This window comes from Macaca nemestrina, chromosome 20, assembly GCF_043159975.1.
Source record: "Macaca nemestrina isolate mMacNem1 chromosome 20, mMacNem.hap1, whole genome shotgun sequence".
NCBI classification, from domain to species: domain Eukaryota; kingdom Metazoa; phylum Chordata; class Mammalia; order Primates; family Cercopithecidae; genus Macaca; species Macaca nemestrina.
This window is the reverse complement of record NC_092144.1, coordinates 7,096,882-7,116,654: the sequence shown is the minus strand read 5'-3', so window position 1 is coordinate 7,116,654 and position 19,773 is coordinate 7,096,882. Positions and strand designations below refer to the sequence as shown.

At 53.8% G+C, this 19,773-nt stretch overlaps 1 protein-coding gene across 6 annotated transcripts; it reads left to right on the top strand.

Annotated features, from left to right (window-relative positions):
- The first annotated feature begins 6,804 nt into the window (after positions 1 to 6,804).
- On the top strand, positions 6,805 to 19,132 carry LOC105484507 (peroxisomal biogenesis factor 11 gamma). 6 transcript variants are annotated; one of them, XM_071086274.1, is made up of 6 exons: positions 7,978 to 8,540; positions 9,238 to 9,329; positions 10,291 to 10,479; positions 13,766 to 13,944; positions 17,637 to 17,699; positions 18,575 to 19,132. In XM_071086274.1, exons 3-6 carry the CDS (start codon positions 10,441 to 10,443, stop codon positions 18,807 to 18,809), a joined length of 516 nt encoding a protein of 171 aa, XP_070942375.1. In that variant the 5' UTR covers positions 7,978 to 8,540; positions 9,238 to 9,329; positions 10,291 to 10,440; the 3' UTR covers positions 18,810 to 19,132. The 6 variants fall into 6 exon arrangements, with proteins under 6 accessions (XP_070942376.1, XP_070942374.1, XP_011744499.2 ...); XM_071086275.1 differs by lacking the exons at positions 7,978 to 8,540; positions 9,238 to 9,329 and adding an exon at positions 6,805 to 6,936; XM_071086273.1 differs by lacking the exons at positions 7,978 to 8,540; positions 9,238 to 9,329 and adding an exon at positions 6,946 to 7,332 and having other exon boundaries at positions 18,758 to 19,132.
- The last annotated feature ends 641 nt before the right edge of the window (positions 19,133 to 19,773 follow it).

The window sequence follows — 19,773 nt, the reverse complement described above, 5'->3', positions numbered from 1 at the left end:
CCCTGTCTCTACTAAAAATACAAAAAATAGCCGGGTGTGGTGGTGGGCACCTGTATTTCCAGCTACTCAGGAGGTCGAGGCAGGAGAATCTCTTGAATCCAGGTGGTGGAGGTTGCAATGAACCGAGATCATGCCACTGCACTCCAGCTTGGGCCACAGAGCAAAACTCTATCTCTTTTTTTTTTTTTCAGACGGAGTCTCACTCTGTCGCCCAGGCTAGAGTGCAGTGGCGCAATCTCTGCTCACTGCAGACTCCACCTCCCGGGTTTAAGCAATTCACCTGCCTCAGCCTCCCGAGTAGCTGGGATTATAGGTGCCCGCCACTGTGCCCGGCTAATTTTTGTATTTTTTTTTTTTTTTTGAGACGGAGTCTCGCTCTGTCGCCCAGGCTGGAGTGCAGTGGTCGGATCTCAGCTCACTGCAAGCTCCGCCTCCCGGGTTTACGCCATTCTCCTGCCTCAGCCTCCCGAGTAGCTGGGACTACAGGCGCCCGCCACCACACCCGGCTAATTTTTTTTTTGTATTTTTAGTAGAGACAGGGTTTCACCATGTTAGCCAGGATGGTCTCGATCTCCTGACCTTGTGATTCACCTGTCTTGGCCTCCCAAAGTGCTGGGATTACAGGCTTGAGCCACCGCGCCCGGCCTAATTTTTGTATTTTTTTAGTAGAGACGGGGTTTCACCATGTTGGCCAGGCTGGTGTCGAACTCCCGACCTCAGGTGATCCACCCGCCTCAGCCCCACAAAGTGTTAGGATTATAGGTGTGAGCCACTGTGCCCAGCCCCGCCCCCAAAAAAAAGAAAAGAAAAAAAAGCAAGGGAGGCCGAGTGCAGTGGCTCAGGCCTGTAATCCGAGCACTTTTGAGAGGCTGAAGTGGGAGGATTGCTTGAGCCCAGGTGTTTGAGACCAGCCTGGGCAACACAGTGAGACCCTATCTCTACAAAAAATTAAAAAGCCAGGTGTGGTGGCGCATGCCTGTACTCCCAGCTACTCAGGAGGCTGAGGTGGGAGGATTTTTTGAACCCAGGAGGTTGAGGTCACAGTGAGGGTGCAGTGAGCTATGATTCCACCACTGCACTCCAGCCTGGGCGACAGAGTGAGATTCTGTCTCAGGAACAAAAACAAAAGAGCAGCTAGGGAGAGAAGGAACTCTATTATTCAGCATCTCAGTCAGCTGTGTGAAGAAGTCAGAAAGAAGGAAGGAAGGAAGGAAGGAAGGAAGGAAGGAAGGAAGGAAGGAAGGAAGGAAGGAAGGAAGGAAGGAAGGAAGGAAGGAAGGGATTTGGGATCTGCAGTTCTGTTAGGTGTTTTGGGGGCACGGTTTTGGTGCAAATCCTGCCTCCTCAGAGCTCCAGGGAAGCTGGAAGGAAGGAAGGGAGGGAGGGAGGGAGGGGAAGGAAAAAGGAAAGAAGGAAGGAAGGAGGGAAGGAAGGAGGGGAGGAAGCAGGAAGGGGGAAGGAAGGAAGAAGGAAGGAAGGAGGGAAGGAGGGAGGAAAGGAGGGAGGGAGGGAAGGAAAGGAATTAAGAAAGAAAGAAGGAAGGAAGGAAGGAAGAAGGAAGGAAGGAAGGAGGGAGGCAGGGAGGGGAGGAAGCAGGAAGGGGGAGAAAGGAAGGAAGAAGGAAGGTAGGAAAGAGGGAAGGAGGGAGGGAGGGAAGGAAATGAATGAAGAAAGAAGGAAGGAAGGAAGGAAAGAAGTTGGAAGACTAAAGCTGTGCTTGGTAAGGAACAGCCGTCACTGGTATTAGCTGGCAGCAGAGGAGGTCCAGTTACTCTGATGGTGTGGACAGTGTTCGTGTTTTGCCTGTGTTCAGACATGATTACGGAGCAGGCTTGTTTTGTCTTGCTCTGCCACAGTCACAGAGTGGCCTTGTCTGATGTCGGCGTCATGTGAGATTGTTTATGTCCAGCAGGAGGACACCAGGGCCCTGCTTGGACTGCCAGGCCAGCTCCTAGCAACACCAAGGCCAGCTGTGAACACCAGGCCAGCTCCTGGGTCTGTTTCAAAGGTCGAGCTCAGACCTAGCCAGAGGGGGGACGCTGGGAGGGCTGGGCTGTGTCTGCAAAGCTCACTGCTGTATCTCTGTTGCCCAGAACAGGACCTGGCACACAGGAAGCACTCGGGCAAATGCACTGCGCTGTTCCAAGGCTGTTGGGCTCGAGAGGAGGGATCTGCTCATTCACGCAGCAGCAGGCTTTGCAGCCAGAAGCCTCTTCCCTCTGCATGTCTGCACCTTGGCTTTGGATTTTTTTTTTTTTTTTTTAACTTTTTTAGAGATGGGTCTTGCTGACGCCCAGGCTGGAGTGCATTGGCGTGATCTCGGTTCACTGCAACCTCCACCTCCTGGATTCAATTGATTCTTGTGCCTCAGCCTCCTGAGTAGCTGGGACCACAGGCACAGGCCACTGCAGCTGGCTTGGCTTGGGTTTTTCAGCTGCGAAAACAGTGACCTCCCGGCTGGGCGCAGTGGCTCATGCCTATAATCCCAGCACTTTGGGAGGCCGAGGTGGGCGGATTCCCCGAGGTCAGGAGTTTGAGACCAGCCTGGCCAACAGGGCGAAACCCCAGCTCTACTAAAAATATAAAATTAGCCAGGCACAGTGGTGGGTGTGCTGTAATCCCAGCTACTTGGGAGGCTGAGGCACGAGAATCGCTTGAACCTGGGAGGTGGAGGTTGCAGTGAGCTGAGATCGCCACTGCACTCCAGCCTAGGCAATAGAGTGAGACTCTGTCTCAAAACAAACAAACAAACAAACAAACAAACAAAAAGTTGGTTAACATCGTGAGTCATCAGGAAAAGGCAAAACAAAACCACAACGGGATACTACTGCACACCTACTACGATGGTTATCATAATCAAAAAAGGATGTTGCGAGGACGTGGCGAAACTGGAACCCTTGTGTAACGCTAGTGGGGATGGAAAATGATACCGTTACTGTGGGAAACAGTTGGGCAATTACTCAAAAAGTTCAACAGAGTTAGCAAATGACCCAGCAACCCCACTTCTAGGTATGGACCCAAAGGAACTGAATCCAGGGACTGCAACTACATATTCACGAATGTTTCTAGCTGTACTTATTCATGATCATTAAAAGGCAGAAACAGCCCACGCGTGCATAAACAAAATGTGGTCCATCCACATGGCGCAATGTTATACAGCTGCAAGTGGAATGAAATTCTGATACATACTGCAACTTAGATGAACCTCAACACCATTATGCTCAGCTGGGTGCGGTGGCTCACACCTATTATCCCAGCACTTTGGGAGGCCAAGGCAGGAGGATCCCTTGAGTCCAGGAGGTTGAAGCCTGGTGAACATAGCGAGACCCCATCTCTACAAAAGAAAAATTTTAAAAATTGCCCAGATGTGGTGGCGTGCACCTGTAGTCCCAGACAATGTGGAGGCCGAGGCAGGAGGATCTCTCAAGCCCAGGAGTTCGAGGCTGCAGTGAGCTATGATCGCACCATTGCACTCCAGCCTCGTGACAGAGCAAGACCCTGTCTCAACAACAAAAAGCAAATATCAAAACAGCCCATTATGCTTGGTGGAAGAGGCCAACACATATGGTCACATATTGTATGATTCCATTTGTATGAAATATCAAGAAGGCCAGGAATAGTGGCTCATGCCTGTAATCCCAGCACTTTGGAAGGCCGAGGCGGGCAGATCCCTTGAGGTCAAGAGTTCAAGACCAGCCTGGCCAACATCGTGAAATCTGTCTCTACTAAAAATGCAAAAATTAGCTGGGTGTGGTGGCACGCACCTGTACTCTCAGCCACTTGGGAGGCCGAGGCAGGAGAATTGCTTGAACCCGGGAGGCAGAGGCTGCAGTAAGCTGAGATCGCGCCACTGTACTCCAGCCTGGGCAACAGAGTGAGATTCTGTCTCAAAAAAAAAAAAAAAAAAAAATCAAGAAGAGGTAAAAATAGAGACAGCAGAGAATGCAGATTAGTGGTTGCAGGGGCTGGGAGGAGGGAGGAATTGAGTGATTGCTTTATGGGAACAGGGTGTAGAGGAGGAAAAATACTTTTTGCTTTATTCTTAATTCTTAGCTGTGGCCGGGCGCGGTGGCTCAAGCCTGTAATCCCAGCACTTTGGGAGGCCGAGACGGGAGGATCACGAGGTCAGGAGATCGAAACCATCCTGGCTAACACGGTGAAACCCCGTCTCTATTAAGAAATACAAAAAACTAGCCGGGCGAGGTGGCGGGCGCCTGTAGTCCCAGCTACTCGGGAGGCTGAGGCCGGAGAATGGCGTGAACCCGGGAGGCGGAGCTTGCAGTGAGCTGAGATCCGGCCACTGCACTCCAGCCTGGGCGACAGAGCGAGACTCCGTCTCAAAAAAAAAAAAAAAAAAAAAAAAAAAATTCTTAGCTGTGATGGATCCTTGCAATGAAAGAATTAACAGGGGCAGGCGCAGTGGTTCACGCCTGTAGTTCCAGCACTTTGGAAGGTCGAGGTGGGAAGATTGCTTAAGCCCAGGGCTCAAGGCCAGCCTTGGTAACACGGTGAGACTCCATTTCTACAAAAAATAAAAAGAAATTAGCCACTCGTGGTGGTGGACACCTGTGGTCCCAGCTACTCAGGAGGCTGAGGTGGGAGGATCGCTTGATCCCAGGAGTTCAAGGCTGCAGTGAGTTAAGATCGTGCCACTGCACTCTACCCTTTTTTGTGAGTAGTTGGTCATGCTACCATGGGGCAGAATGTAGCAAGCTCTGGGGATCATCCTGGGTCCTCGGACCCAGAGAGCACACATGTGGTGGCCTCACATCTACACATTTGGTTCCTCCCAGAGTGAGACCCTGTCTCAAAAAAAAAAAAAAAAAAAAAAAAAAGAATTAACAAGGGAAAAACAAATTTATTAACATGTATACCTTATGTATACATGGGAGATGCCAAGAGAAATGAGGTGGCTTATATAGCTTATATAACTCCTGCTTAGATAGCACTTTCTTTCTTTTTTTTTTTTTTTTGAGACGGAGTCTCGCTCTGTCGCCCAGGCTGGAGTGCAGTGGCCGGATCTCAGCTCACTGCAAGCTCCGCCTCCCGGGTTCACGCCATTCTCTGGCCTCAGTCTCCCGAGTAGCTGGGACTACAGGCGCCCGCCACCTCGCCTGGCTAGGTTTTTTTTTTTGTATTTTTTAATAGAGATGGGGTTTCACCGTGTTAGCCAGGATGGTCTCGATCTCCTGACCTCGTGATCCGCCCGTCTCGGCCTCCCAAAGTGCTGGGATTACAGGCGTGAGCCACCGCGCCCGGCCTTACATAGCACTTTCAACATAGAGCAGCAAATGTTGGGAGAAGTGACAAGACGAAGGAAAAAGACATTGAGGCCGGGTGCAGTGGCTCATGCCTGTAATCCCGGCACTTTGGGAGGCCGAGGCGGGGAGATCACTTGAGGCCAGGAATTTGAGACCAGCCTGGCCAACGTGGTGAAACCCCGACTCTACCAAAAATACAAAAATTAGCCGGGCACAGTGGTGCACACCTGTGATCCCAGCTACTCGGGAAGCCGAGGCAGGAGAATTGCTTGAACCAGGGAAGCAGAGGATGCAGTGAGCAGAGATGGCGCTACTGCACTCTAGGTTTGGGAACAGAGCAAGACTCCCTCTCAAAGAAAAAAAAAAAAAGACGTCTCAGACAAGAGTCTAAAGGTGTCCCTGGTGATAAATCAACCTTTGTCCTTCCCGGTAGAGAGGGGAGGAGGGCACCTTTGTACATTTAGGTCCTGCTTTGAGGCAAATCAGGGAAAAGCAGAGAGCTTTTCCAGTATCAGCTCCATTGATCTCAGCTCAAAATAATCCTATACCAAAGTCGCGTATTTCAGAGTGGCATATGCTGGTCTCCTACGGGGGTCTCTTTTCAGGGTGATAAAAATACTCTGAAACTAGCAAAGGGTGATGGTTGTACAACATGGGCATGTACTAAATGTCATTGAATTGTGCATTTTTATTTTTATTTATTTATTTTGAGGCAGAGTCTCGCTCTGTCGCCCAGGCTGGAGTGCAGTGGCCCGATCTCGGCTCACTGCAAGCTCCGCCTCCCGAGTTCACGCCATTCTCCTGCCTCAGCCTCCCAAGTAGCTGAGACTACAGGCGCCGGCCACCATGCCTACTTATTTTTTTGTATTTTTAGTAGAGATGGGGTTTCACTGTGTTAGCCAGGATGGTCTAGATCTCCTGACCTCGTGATCCGCCCACCTCGGCCTCCCAAAGTCCTGGGGTTACAGGCGTGAGCCACCGAGCCCGGTCTTATTTTTTATTTATTTTATTTTTTGAGACGGAGTCTCTCTCTCTCCCAGGCTGGAGTGCAATGGCCTGATCTTGGCTCACTGCAACCTCCGCCTCCAGGGTTCAACCGATTCTTCCGCCTCAGCCTCCCAAGTAGCTGGGATTACAGGCGCCGGCCAACATGCCTGGCTAATTTTTTTTTTTTTTTTTGTATATTTGTAGGGACGGGGGTTTCACCATCTTGGCCAGGCTGGTCTCGAACTCCTGACCTCAGGTGATCCTCCCAAAGTGCTGGGATTACAGGAGCGAGCCAAAGCGCTTGGCCAAACATTGTGCATTTTTAAATGGTTAATTTCATCTTGTGCGAATTTTACCTCAATAACAAACAAAAACGGGTGAAAATGGTATTTGACTTTTTTTCCACGATATGATACAAGCATATTGCACAAAATTTAACAGCTACAAAATGGCATAAAGGTGAAAATGTAATATTTTCCCCAATCACGCGGGTTACCTTTTCTGGAAAAAGTCCAGTTACAGTTCTTGTGCATTCTAGAACAATTCTATGCATTTCCTTAACGTCGAAAGATGCCTTGTTGTGATATTACAGCAGTCATTCCTGCTCACCACAAGCAAGCAGACAGTGCAGAAAAGGTGAAGCACAAAAATTAAAAAGGAAAATCTCTCCTTGAGCCATTGCTAACAGGTTGGTGGTTTTGCTTGGAGTATTTTGGGAGCGTGTGGGTAGTTGGTTAAACTTGGAAATATACTTTTTTGTGCGTGGGTAGTTGGCCAAACCGCCGTGGGGCAGAATGCAGCAAGCTCCGAGGATCATCCGGGGTCTGCAGGCTTGGAAAGCACACACGTGTCGTCCCCACCTCTGCAAACTCTGTCCCTCCCCTACAGCGGACGAGAAGCCGGACCGGGGACAAAGGCCTGCGACCGCGCCTGCGCGCAGGCCTTTGGGGCGCTCCCGGGACCCCGGCCTGGCCCCGCCCTCTGGTGCGACGCGCCGACGTCGCGGTGACGTCACGGAGTTGCCATGGCGTCGCTGAGCGGCCTGGCGTCGGCGCTGGAGTCGTACAGGGGCCGGGACCGCCTGGTGAGGCAGGGGCGGACCGGGGCCGGAGGGCCTAGAGTTTGGCCCAAGCTCAGAGACGGGGAAACAGGCCAGAGAGGGGAAAGAGTCGCCCAAGATACTCCGTCGCAGAGGCCGCGTCCGAGCTAGGCTCAAACGCGGTGCCCTAGCATTGGACATTTATTTATTTATTTAGGCTGGAGTGCAGTGATGTGATCTCGGCTCACTGCAGCCTCCGCCTCCCGGGTTCAAGCGATTCTCCTGCCTCAGCCCCCCGAGTAGCTGGGACTACAGGCGCCCTCCACCACGCCCTGCTAATTTTTTGTAATTTTAGTAGAGACGGGGGTTTCACCGTGTTAGCCAGGATGGTCTCGATCTCCTCACCTCAAGTGATCCTCCTGCCTCGGCCTCCCAAAGTGCTGGGATTACAGGCGTGAGCCACCGCGCCCGGCCAACGTTGGACATTAAGATCATTTCTGTCAACCCAGCCTGGCCAGACATTGACACACTGGCCAGATTCTCGTGTTTGGACGTTTTGGATCTGACCAGGCCACTGAAGTCAGTCCCTGCGTTGTCCTGAACAATCTCATGTTGGGATTTGGGGTGTTGCAGGGCTCCCCTGTGGCTGGACATTCATTTCCAACCAGATCACCTATAGGTGGGCATTTAGGTTTTTTCAGCCAGCGTAGACCAAAGAACCCACCGTGTCCTGGACCCTGCCATGCCTAAGCAGTGATGGATTACAACAAAACCCCAGTTGGTCATTTAGATCGTTTGCACCAACCCAGCCTAGCTGGACGTTTACATACCAAACAGATTCCCATGTTTGGACATTTAGGATCTGACCAGGCCACTGTAGTTGATCGCTGGATTGTCCCAAACAATCTCATGTGGGGATTTAGGATATTGTAAGACTCTCCCTATGGCTAGACAGTTTTAAGTTCCAATCAAGTCCCATATGGTTGAGCATTTAGGTTATGCCATCCATGTCCCTGAGTCTGGACTCTTAGCTTGTCCCCACTGGTCTCTTATAGGTAGACATTTAGGTTGTATTAGGGGGTGTACCACTAGGCATTTAGATTCCATTCAAATCTCATGACTCGGTGTGGGGGGGGTTAATAAATCCCCCCCGAGTTAGACATTCAGATTGCAGTGTTTTGCCGTTATAATGGGCTGGAAAGGAATTACAAGTAAAAGTAAAACAACAGGAACAAGCAATTTCTGAAAAGCAGGTAAAATAAAGATATAAGGGAGGCCGGGCATGATGGCTCACGCCTGTAATCCTAGCACTTTGGGAGGCTGAGGTGGGTGGATTGCCTGAGCTCAGGAGTTTGAGACCAGCCTGGACAATGTCTGTACTAAAATACAAAAATTAGCCAGGTGTAGGCCGGGCACGGTGGCTCATGCCTGTAATCCCAGCACTTTGGGAAGCCGAGGCGGGTGGATCACGAGGTCGGGAGATCGAGACCATCTTGGCTAACATGGCGAAACCCTGTCTCTACTAAAAATACAAAAAATTAGCCGGGCGTGGTGGCGGGCACCTGTAGTCCCAGCTACTTGGGAGGCTGAGGCAGGAGAATGGCGTGAACCTGGGAGGTGGAGCTTGCAGTGAGCCAAGATGGCGCGACTGCACTCCAGCCTGGGTGACAGACCTAAACTCCGTCTCAAAAAAAAAAAAAAAAAAAGAAAAAAGCCGGGTGTGGTGGTGGGTACCTGTAGTCCTAGCTACTCGGGAGGCTGAGGCAGGAGAATTGCTTGAACCTGGGAGGCAGAGGTTGCAGTGAGCTCACACCTTTGCACTCTAGCCTGGGGAACACAGCGAGACTCTGTCTCCAAAAAAAAAAAAAAAAGAAAGATATAAGAGTAGTGAAGATGACTTAATTCACAAGACTCCAAATCACCTACTGGGTAGGTTCTTTCTCTCTAAAGTAATTCAACCAAATTATCCTATTGTTCACTGGGTTGAAACCTGTTCACCTGCACCCAGCGTTCAGCACAGCCAAAGGCTTTGGTCCAGGCAGGTAAATGTAAATATACACTTTAGCTGCAGCTTCCTGCCACCTGGGAAAAGAAGGACCTGGGAGGTGGGAAGTAAGGAGTTTTGTTTTCTTTGTTCCTGTCACATCTGTCCCTGAAGGCTGGGCCCTTCACTTACATGAGCAGGCACTCCCCACAGCACCTTTGGACAATGACGTTATGTTTCGTCATTTGTCCCACCTACAAGTATGTTTTTAAACTTTCAGCTTTTTTGTTTTGAGACTAGGTCTCCCTCTGTCACCCAGGCTGGGTGCAGTAGCACGATTAAAGCTTGCTGCAGTCTGGAACTCCTGGGCTGAAGTGATCCTCCAGCATCAGCCTCCCAAGTAGCCACCATGCCCTGTTAACTTAAAAAAATTTTAGTAGAGACAGGGCCTTGCTATGTTGCCCAGGCTGGTCTCAAACTCCTGGTCTGAAGGCATCCTCTCACGTCTGTCTCTCAAAGTGCTGGGGTTAGAGGCGTGAGCCACTGTCCCCGACCTACACTTTCAGCTTTTACTGTCACTTTGTGGATTTAGAAGTTTCCAGACCCTTGGGTCAGGCACCGTGTCTCATGCCTGTAATTCCCACACTTTGGGAGGCTAAGGCAGGTGGATCACTCGAGGTCATGAGTTTGAGACCAGCCTAGCCAACATGGCAAAACCCTGTCTTTACAAAAAATATAAAAATTAGTGGGGTGTGGTGGTGGGCATCTGTAATCCCAGCTACTTAGGAGACCAAGGCACAAGACTCACTTGAACATGGGAGGTGGAGGCGGCAGTGAGCCAAGATGGCGCCACTGCACTCCAGTCTGGACGTCAGAGTGAGAGACTCTGTTTCAAAAAAAAAAAAAAAAAAAGAATCTTCCACAGTGTCAGTCCAGTGGGGCCCAGGCCAGGTCGGGGGAGATGCAGCTCAGTTCTGCAGAACAGGAGGGCCACGCTGACTGCTTCTGGTTTCCCACAGATCCGAGTGCTGGGGTACTGCTGCCAGCTGGTTGGTGGGGTCCTGGTTGAACAATGTCCCACCAGGTCCGAAGTGGGGACACGTCTGTTGGTGGTGTCCACCCAACTCAGCCACTGCAGGACCATCTTGCGACTCTTTGATGACCTGTCCATGTTCGTCTACACTAAGCAATACGGCCTGGGGGCACAGGTAACAGGGTTTGTGGGGCTCTAGGGAATACGGCGTGGATCTGAGTGGACATTTAAAAAAACTTTTTTGGCCCCTCACGGTGGCTCATGCCTACAATCCCAGCACTTTGGGAGGCCAAGGTGGGCAGATCACGAGGTCAGGAGTTTGAGACCAGCCAGGCCAACACGGTAAAACCCTGTCTCTACTAATAATACAAAAATTAGCCGGGCGTGGTGGCACACGCCTGTAGTTCCAGCTACTTGGGAGGCTGAAGCAGGAGAATCGCTTGAATCTGGGAGGTGGAGGTTGCCATGAGCCAAGATTGCACCACTGCACTCCAGCCTGGGTAATGGAGTGACTCCATCTCAAACAAAAAAAAGAAAATTTTTTTTTTAGAAACAGGGTCTTGCTCTGTCATCCAGGCTGGAGTGCAGTGGCAAGATCATAGCTCACTGCAGCCTTGAACTCCTAGGCTCAGGTGGTCCTCCTGCCTCAGCCTCCCTGAGTGCTGGGATGACAGGCGTGAGCCACCATGAGCGTTTTATAGTCTTGTCCCAAAGTGCTCCCTGCGTGGGTAAGTTTATTACTTTTAAAAATTTCACTTTCTTCTTTGAGAGGATCAGATGTTCTCGTTATGATTTCAATTTTTAAAAATAGCAAACATGTTCACACGTTCCAAAGGGGGATATAATTTAAAAAACCTCCCTCCTTCCTGATCTTCCAGGCCTCCAATTTTTCCCCACAGAGGCACCCACCATGGTCAGCTTCTTTTTTTTTTTTTGAGACAAGGTCTCACTCTGTCACCCAGGCTGGAGTGCAGTGGTGTGATCTCGGCCCACTGCAACCTCTACCTCCGGTGGCAATGATTTTTCTGCCTCAGCCCCTCACGTAGCTAGGATTACAGGCACCCCCATCATGCCTGGCTAATTTTTGTATTTTTAGTAGAGATGGGGTTTTGCCATGTTGGCCAGGCTGGTCTCGAACCCGTGACCTCAAGTGATCCACCTGCCTTGGCTTCCCAAACTGCTGGGATTACAGGTGTGAGCCACCGTGCCTGGTCCTGTGGTCAGCTTCTTGTGTCTCCTTTGTGAGATTTCCTGTACTTGCATAGGCAGATACATATGGTTTACATAAATAGTGCTTTTTTCATTTAACAGTACAACTCGGGCATCATTTCTTTATCTTTCTTTTTTTCTTGGAGACAGGGTCTCACTCGGTCACCCAGGCTGGAGTACAGTGGCGTGATCATGGCTCACTGAAGCCTTGACTTCCCGGGCTCAGGTGATCCTCCTACCTCAGCCTCCCAAATAGCTGGGACTACAGGTGCACCACCACACCTGGTTAATTTTTTGCATCTTTTGTAGAGACAGGGTTTTGCCGTGTTGCCCAGGCTGGCCTTGAACTCCTGGGCTCAAGTAATCCACCTGCCTCGACCTCCCAAAGTGCTGGGATGACAGGCGTAAGCCACCGTGCCCGGCCACAGATCATTTCTTATCAGTCTAGAAAGAGCTCCGTTCTCAGGACCACATAGTGCTCTGCTATGCAGATTCAGATTTATTTAACCGGCCTCCGGCTGACGCACAGGGCAATGATTTCTAAGGTTTTGCTATTGCGACAGTGTGCAGAGAGTAGCCTTGTCCCTGCGGTGTCCCACAGGCGTGCCAGCCTATCTAGAGGGCCATCTTGCCCCCCAGGGGATGATCTCAAGAGGGTGCATGGGCCAGCCTCTCAGGGTCATGCCCCTCCCTGGGCTGCCCTGTCTGTTCTCTCTGTCCTCCCGGGGATCACCCCGCTGAGCCACTTGCTACTCAGATGCTCCCCGCCCCGAACCCCCAAGCCCACCCCGTTCAGCTCCACGTGTCCTTGGCCCGATCATCCCACATCACCAGTGTTGCTCTGGGCCGCCTTCCTGTTTTGACACCTGTGGCATCCTCCTCCTCCGTGTCTGATTAGGACAAAGCTCTGGTGCATCCCTGATACCCCTCCCTCCTCTGTCTTGTCTGTGGAAGAGCCCTCAGGCAATGGGTGGGGGCCCTTGCACCTCGAGTGTCCCTTGGCCAGAACAAGAGCCCCCTTTGTTGGGTTTCCGGTTTATATGTCTGCGTTCCTCCCTGCCCTGGTGAGCCTCTGCCCCTCCCCAGCGTCTAGCCTGGACCCCGCGGCTTCTCAGGAAACCCGGGTGGAATGAGCGCATTGGGGCGGGGTCCGCCATCCTCAGGGAGGTGGGAAATGTACCAGGACGCGCCAGGCAGATGAGGGAAGCTGGAGTGAGGTTCAGAGCCCAGAGGAAGGCAGGATGGTGTCTGGCCAGAAAGAAGGAGAGCAGCATCAGCAATCAGCGGTGGGGCGGGGAGGAGCTTCCTGGGAAGTCAGAGAGGAGGGGAAGGGTGTGGCAGGCAACAAGGAAGGTGAAGGTAGAGGGGGCGGGGTCCCCAGGGGCGGGGCCCCCGTTGGCCGCGGGGCTCCAATCCCAGAAACCAGGCTTTAGCGCTGTGGTCCTACAGCCTCCACTGGTCATGCCTCGCTGTCTGTAGGCGGTGGTTAAGAACTTGGGGCAGAGGGTATGGGCGGCGTGCAGCACCGAGAGCCCGCGTGTGCATTGCAATTTGAGGGCCTGGAGGACCATCCCTGCTGGAACTGGGACCAGCAGCTTTCCCTGAGAGCCTCAGCATGGCTGTCTGTAACGGGGGACAGTAACTTGCTCGGGGTTGAGGGAGGCCATGAGTCTACAGCACTGTGCCTGGTGCGTGCTCAGCACTAGGCGTGCGGTGGCCCACGGGTTGGCACACCATCTCAGCCTGGTCAGGGTTCCCTGCGGGCCACCTCTCATGCTCCCTGCATAGAGTCTGGCATCAGAGGTCCTTGCCTGTGCGGGAACTGGAAGCCTTTGGGAAGGAAGGTTCTGACACAGGGGTCCCAACGTGGCCGTACCTGGGAATCCCCTGGGAATGTGAAAATTCCTTGTGAAAATTCCTGGTGCTGGCGCCTGCCCCAGGCTGAGTGAGGCAGAATCCTCACAGCTGGCACTGGGCATGGGGTTTTTGGAACTCTGCAGAGGATTGCACTGCACAGATGCGTTGAGACCCTCCCTTCAGGGGGCCCTGAACACCATGCTGCCGAGACACGGAAATCAGGCCTGTGCGGGGACCCCAGCCCCAGAGCCTTTCTCCTGCAGGGCCTGCCAGGCCTGGACACGGCCCAGGGACTGGGGGCAGGAAATAGCTCACTGCTTCCTGGCATGGCTACGGTGCTAAAATGAGCAGTGGGTAAGTCTGACCCTAGGCCCCCTCTGCTCCTGGTCCTGCAGGAGGAGGATGCCTTTGTCCGCTTGGTCTCCGTCCTAGGGAACCTGGCCGACCAGCTCTACTACCCATGTGAGCATGTCGCCTGGGCGGCTGATGCCCGGGTCCTCCACGTGGACTCTTCCCGGTGGTGGACGCTGAGTACAGCCTTGTGGGCCCTCTCTCTGCTCCTGGGAGTTGCCAGGTAAGTGGCACAGGCCGGAAGGCAGCACCCAAGGTCCCTGGGCGGGACCTCCTTAGCAAAACAGCAGCAGCCCCAGCAACAGCACAGGCTTCAGACTGAGGCATGTGGGTCTTTGCCTCTTAGAGTTTTCCTTGGAGGTTTTGTTGTTTCTTCCTTTTGTGGATGTATTTGTTTAGAATAACTGCTGAAACAAATTACCACAACGCTATAGCGCTGGGCAACAGAAACTTACTATCTTAGGTTCTGAGGCTGGAAGTCGGAACACTCCCTGGGCTAGTGTCAGCAGGCGCTGATGCCTTCTGGAGGCCCCAGGGGGAGGTCCGTTTCCTTGGATTTTCCAGCTTCTAGAGGCCACCCACATTCCTTGGCTCATGGTCCCTTCCTTCATCTTCCAAGCATGACCTCTGCTTTCAGGGTCACACCTCCTTCGCTGACCCTCATCCTCCTTCCTCCCTCCTGTAAGGACCCCTGTGATGACATGGGGACCAACTGGATGATCCAGGGTAATACCCCATCTCAAGATCCTAGGCTTAGGTTGGGCGTGGTGGCTCATGCCTGTAATCCCAGCACTTTGGGAGGCCAAGGTGGGCGAGGAGCCCAGGAATTCTAGACCAGCCGGGCCAACATGGTGAAACCCGTTCTCTACTAAAAATACAAAAAATTAGCTGGGCTTGGTGGCACACACTTGTAATCCCAGCTACTTGGGAGGCTGAGGCAGGAGGATTGCTTGAATTTGGGGAGGCAGAGGTTGCAGTGAGCCGAGATCACATCCCTGCACTCCAGCCTGGCAACAGAGCAAGATTCCGTGTCAAAAAAAGAAAAAAATCCTTAGCTTAATCCATCGGCAAAGCCTCCTTTGCCTTGGAGGTAAACATGTTCACAGGCTCAGGGCATGGCCATTTTTGGAGGGGCCATGACTCTGCTGACTACACCCAGAAAGAAGAAGTAACTCTAGGGCCTGTGAGAAGCAGCCAGCGGAGTGACCTTTTCCCGGGTCCCTGAGTCCTGCTGGCATTGCTGTCAGCTGCCACCCCGGAGAAGACAGTCAGCAGTTTCCTGACTAGCTCTGTGCCTCCAAAAACGATACAGTTTCTAGAACTTTCCAGTAATGGTTTCCTCCCAAACATTTTCCTCTTTGCAAATGTGCTGAGTCAGAATCCCCGGCCCCTGTAAACACCAGGAGGAGCTGGGCGCCCTGGTCTGCATGTTTCAGTGGTTGTGAAGGGCTCTTAGATCACCGGGCTGAGGTGCGGCTATCCCAGCCTCGGGGTAGGCTGTGTCGTTGGTTCTGGGGGAAGCATTTGCTTTTCCCTGGGTGAGGTTCTGACTCTCAGTAGTTCTCGTTTCCCCCCAACACAGATGTCCTAATTACATGCTTACTGTAGACAATCTGGAAAATGGATAAACCTCAGAGTAGAAGATTTGAATCACCCACAACCCAACCCAGAGACTCCCACTGTTCAAGCTTCGGTGGTTCTTTTCCAGCCTTTGACCTAATACCCTGTCTACGCATTTCGACTGTCTCAAAAGGGTCATGTTTCATGGCCATGGACCCTGGAGGCCGCAGTGTCTGTGGTGCTGGCCTTCCTCATGTCCTGGCACACCCGGGGAAGGGTGCCTGGGCCCAGCCCGGATGCTCCTGGGGCTCAGGTCAGAGCGGGGCTTTGGCTCACAGCCCCTCTTCCTCCACCTTCCTCTGGGTGCCTCGTGACCTCTGGTTTGTATTTTAGGGGCAGCCTTGGTTCCTTTCTTTTTTGCTTAAATAAGCTTTTTTTTTTTTTTTTTTTTTTTTTTTTTTTTTTGAGACAGGCTGGAGAGCAGTGGCTCAATCTTGACCCACTGCAACCTCCGCCTCTTGGGCTCAAACAATCCTCCAACCTCAGCCTCCTGAGTGGCTGGGACCACAGGCATGTGCCACCACACCTGGCTAACTTTTGTAATTTTCTTTTTAGAGATGTGGTTTTGCCATGTGGCCCAGTCTGGTCTCCAGCTCCTGGGCTCAGGTGATCCCCTTGCCTCAGCCTCCCAAAGTGCTGGGATTACAGGCGTGAGCCACCACACCCAGCCCAGACTTTATTTTTTTAGAGCAATTTTAGGCTCACAGCAGAATTGAGTATAACATTCAGAAAGCTCCCATATACCCCCAACCCCTCCCCTAGACAGCCTCCCCAACTACTGGCACCATCCCCATGGTGCATTTGTTAAAACTGATGCCCCTCCATGGATCCACCATCACCCTGAGTGCATAGCTCACGTTAGGGTTCACGCTAGGTTTTGGGCATCCTATGCGTTTGGACGCTGACACGTGTCCCCCATTGCAGTATCAAATGGAATTGTTGCACGGCCATCAACGTCCTCTGTGCCCTGCCTGCTGCGGCATTCTTGTTTTGGGCATGTGGTTTTTCATCATTTCTCTGGGTTTGGGGTGAGCAGGGGGAGTGGGTGGAGAGCATTCCATGTGTGCTCATCATGACCAGACATCTGCCCTAAGGCCCAGGCTGCCAGAGCATTAGCCAGCAGGTTGCTAAATGGAGATGCCTGGGTCCAGTGCCCAGGGCTTCTGATTCTTTTTCTTGAGCCACAGTCTTCCTCTGTTGCCCAGGCCGGAGTGCAGTGGTGTGATCTTGGCTCACTGCAAACTCCGCCTCCCGGTTTCAAGTGATTCTCCTGCCTCAGCCTCCCGAGTAGCTGGTATTTCAGGCGCCTGCCACCACCCCCGGCTAATTTTTGTATTTTTAGTAGCGACGGGGGTTCACCATGTTGGCCAGGCTAGTCTCAAACTCCTGACCTCAGGTGATCCGCCTGCCTTGGCCTCCCAAAGTGCCAGGATTACAGGTGTGAGCCACCGTGCCTGGACTAGAACTTCTGATTCTGTGGGTCTAGGGAGCCCAGGAATCAGTGTTTTGCCCTAGCCCCCCAGGAGGCTCCCACCTGCTGTACCACTGGTGCTACCCTGCATCCTGCACCCTGGGTACCTGGTGGCCAGAGAAGATGTGACCAGGCCCTGCCCATTCTGGTCAGGAGGTCACAGTCACAACCTGGCACACCCCACTGCCGAGGCTGGAGAGTGCAGGTGCCTGGTGGACCGGCCCGGGTGGGTGCCATGCATGGCTACAGAGTCCCCTGGGAGCACAGAGGCTGCCCACTGGGTAGCCCCTTCCTCAGCCTGCAGATGCCAGCCCTGGGGGTCCAAGGGATCATCCAGATAGATCCAGCCAATGTCCGGGGTGTGTGTGCAGGGGACGCTGGCATGGCACTGGTTTGGGCCTTTCCATACAGAGCAGGCGAGGCAGCTGAGGCCCGGAGGGGAAGTGGCGTCCCCAGGCCTGTCCAACTGCAGGCCCCTTGGCATCCTCTTCTGTCTAGGACTCCCTGCCAGGCTGTGAACACCTCACGGGGCTTGATGTTCCTTTGAGCACTTGCCAGTGGTTTGCAGAGGCTGGGCCAGGCCCTGGATGGCCATGTCAGAAGCGCAGGACGATGTCCAGGGTGGGACGGGGCCATGTTAGGGATGAGTCCCCGGGAGTTTGAGGCACAGCGGGAGGGCGTGGGACTGTGGGGGCAGGGAGAGGGCAGGCCGTTTATTCGAGATGCAGCACCTGTCCCAGACTGTCTGTCTGGGGCCAGCGTTGCGGAGCTAACCCTCCTGCTCCACCCCCCGGGGCATCCTCCCTCGGGCTCTGGTGCTGCAGGTCCCTGTGGATGCTGCTGAAACTGAGACAGAGGCTGCGGAGCCCCACGGCGCCCTTCACCAGGTAGGAGCCCGCGATTACCCAGCAGGAAGGCCCACTCCCTCCAGCAGGCGTGGGATCCCGGCTCAGAGCTACCCCTGTGCAGGCCCGTGCTGGGGTCTGTTGTGCTCAGGTCATGGCGGTCTCACTGCAGCCTCTGGTGGGTGGCGGTACCTTTGACAGATGGGGAAACTGAGGCTTGCTTGAGTGAGGACTCCAGGGCTGAGCCTTCATGGCTGTGCCCCCAGCAGGAGAGAATGATCAATTTCCCGAGGGCCATGGCCATTGTTAGTGTTGCTTTTTCTTTTTTGAGATAGGGCCTTGCTCTGTCGCTCAGGCTGGAGCACAGTGGTGCCATCTCGGCTCACTGCAACCTCCACCTCCCGGGCTCAACTGATCCTCCTGCCTCAGCTTCCCGAGTAGCTGAGACTACAGGCACGTAGTCTCAGGCTGATTCTGAGTATTTATTTTTTGGTGGGGATGGGGTCTCGCCACATTGGCCAGGCTTGTCGTCACTGTGTCATCCTGAAAAAGAAAGGCTGGGCAGGCACAGGCCACGCTCCTGGGGTTCCCCCTTGCCTCCATAGCACTCCCAAAGTGCATTTGTGCTTTCTGTTTTTTACAAGGAACCCCCATCTCCGGGTGTTCAGGAGGAGTGAGGTGTGGATTTGAGGACTTGGACCCAGGTCCCTGCCCTGTCTGTGCTTGGGCCGTGGGGGTGATGGGGACTCAGTCTCTGCGGAGGGTCACGGAGGCCACCTCGGCCCTGCCAGCTCCTCCCACTCACAGGCAGGGGCTCAGGGCTGCCAGGCCACACAGGGCCTTCGGGGGTTTGGGAAGGGCAGGCAGGCAGGTGTGAGCGTGAGCGTGAGTGTGAGTGGCTCCTCTCTGCCCCACAGCCCGCTGCCCCGGGGCAAGCGGAGGGCCATGGAGGCGCAGATGCAGTCGGAAGCACTGTCACTTCTCAGCAACCTGGCCGACCTGGCCAACGCCGTGCACTGGCTGCCCCGGGGCGTGCTGTGGGCCGGCCGCTTCCCGCCATGGCTGGTGGGCCTCATGGGCACCATCTCCTCGATCCTCAGCATGTACCAGGCGGCCCGGGCCGGCGGCCAGGCCGAGGCCACTACCCCCTGACACTGCCAGAAGAGCACAGGGACGCAGCCGGAGCCCACGGAGGGCCCTTCCTGCAAAGCAGAAGCCAGCAGGGCAGGAGCCGGGGCTCTCGTGGAGCTGCCTGTGGCAAAACCCATGGGCAGGGTGGGTGGAGGGACTGATGCGAGGTCTCGCGGGCCTCAGCCCTGAGCTCCTGAGCAGGAGTTTTCAGGGGCTGCGGGGGGCTTCAGCGGCACCTCCTGCCTGCCAGCTGGAGTTTTGTATCCAAATCAAGAGGAGGAGGAGGGAGCCTGTCGTGCCTTGGGAAAGCTGGGACGGGAATCAATTAAACATTGTGGTGCTGGCGCCTGGCTCAGGGTGAAGGTTATTACACTGGTGGCTCCTGGCCCCTTCCCCTCCATGGGATGGAGCCACAGTTGGAAACCACACTTCCCCAGCCCACCTTCAGGAATGCCCTCGGCCCGGTGGGTCCTCTCCGTCTTGGAGCAAGCGTTGCCTACGGACCCCAAGTGGCCTCCAGCCATTGAGGGCTGTTCTCTACTCCCCAGAGTCCTGGGCACACGGCCAGAGGTACCACCTCCGGTCAGGCCACCTGAGGGCATGGCCTCATGCCCCTGTGCTGCAGACGCAGGGTCACTGTGAGCGTTTTGAGGGCTCCAGGCTGAGACTGGGCAACACACACCGATAGACACGTGGGGCCTCCACGTCAGCCAGTGTGTGGTGGGATGGGATGAGGGTACTTCTTAGTCTGCTGGCTGAGAACGACGCCTCAGAGTCCGTGCACATGTGGCTTCTGGCAGACATTGGTGCACAGCCTGGCCCAGGAATACACAATAGTCAGTATGTGTGCCCTCGGGCCTCGTGATATCAATTGCACTGCCTTGATTTTTGTCTTTTTGACACAGGATCTCACTCTGTCACCCAGGCTGGAGTGCAGTGGTGCGATCATAACCTCACTGCAGCCTCGAACTTCTGGGCTCAAGGG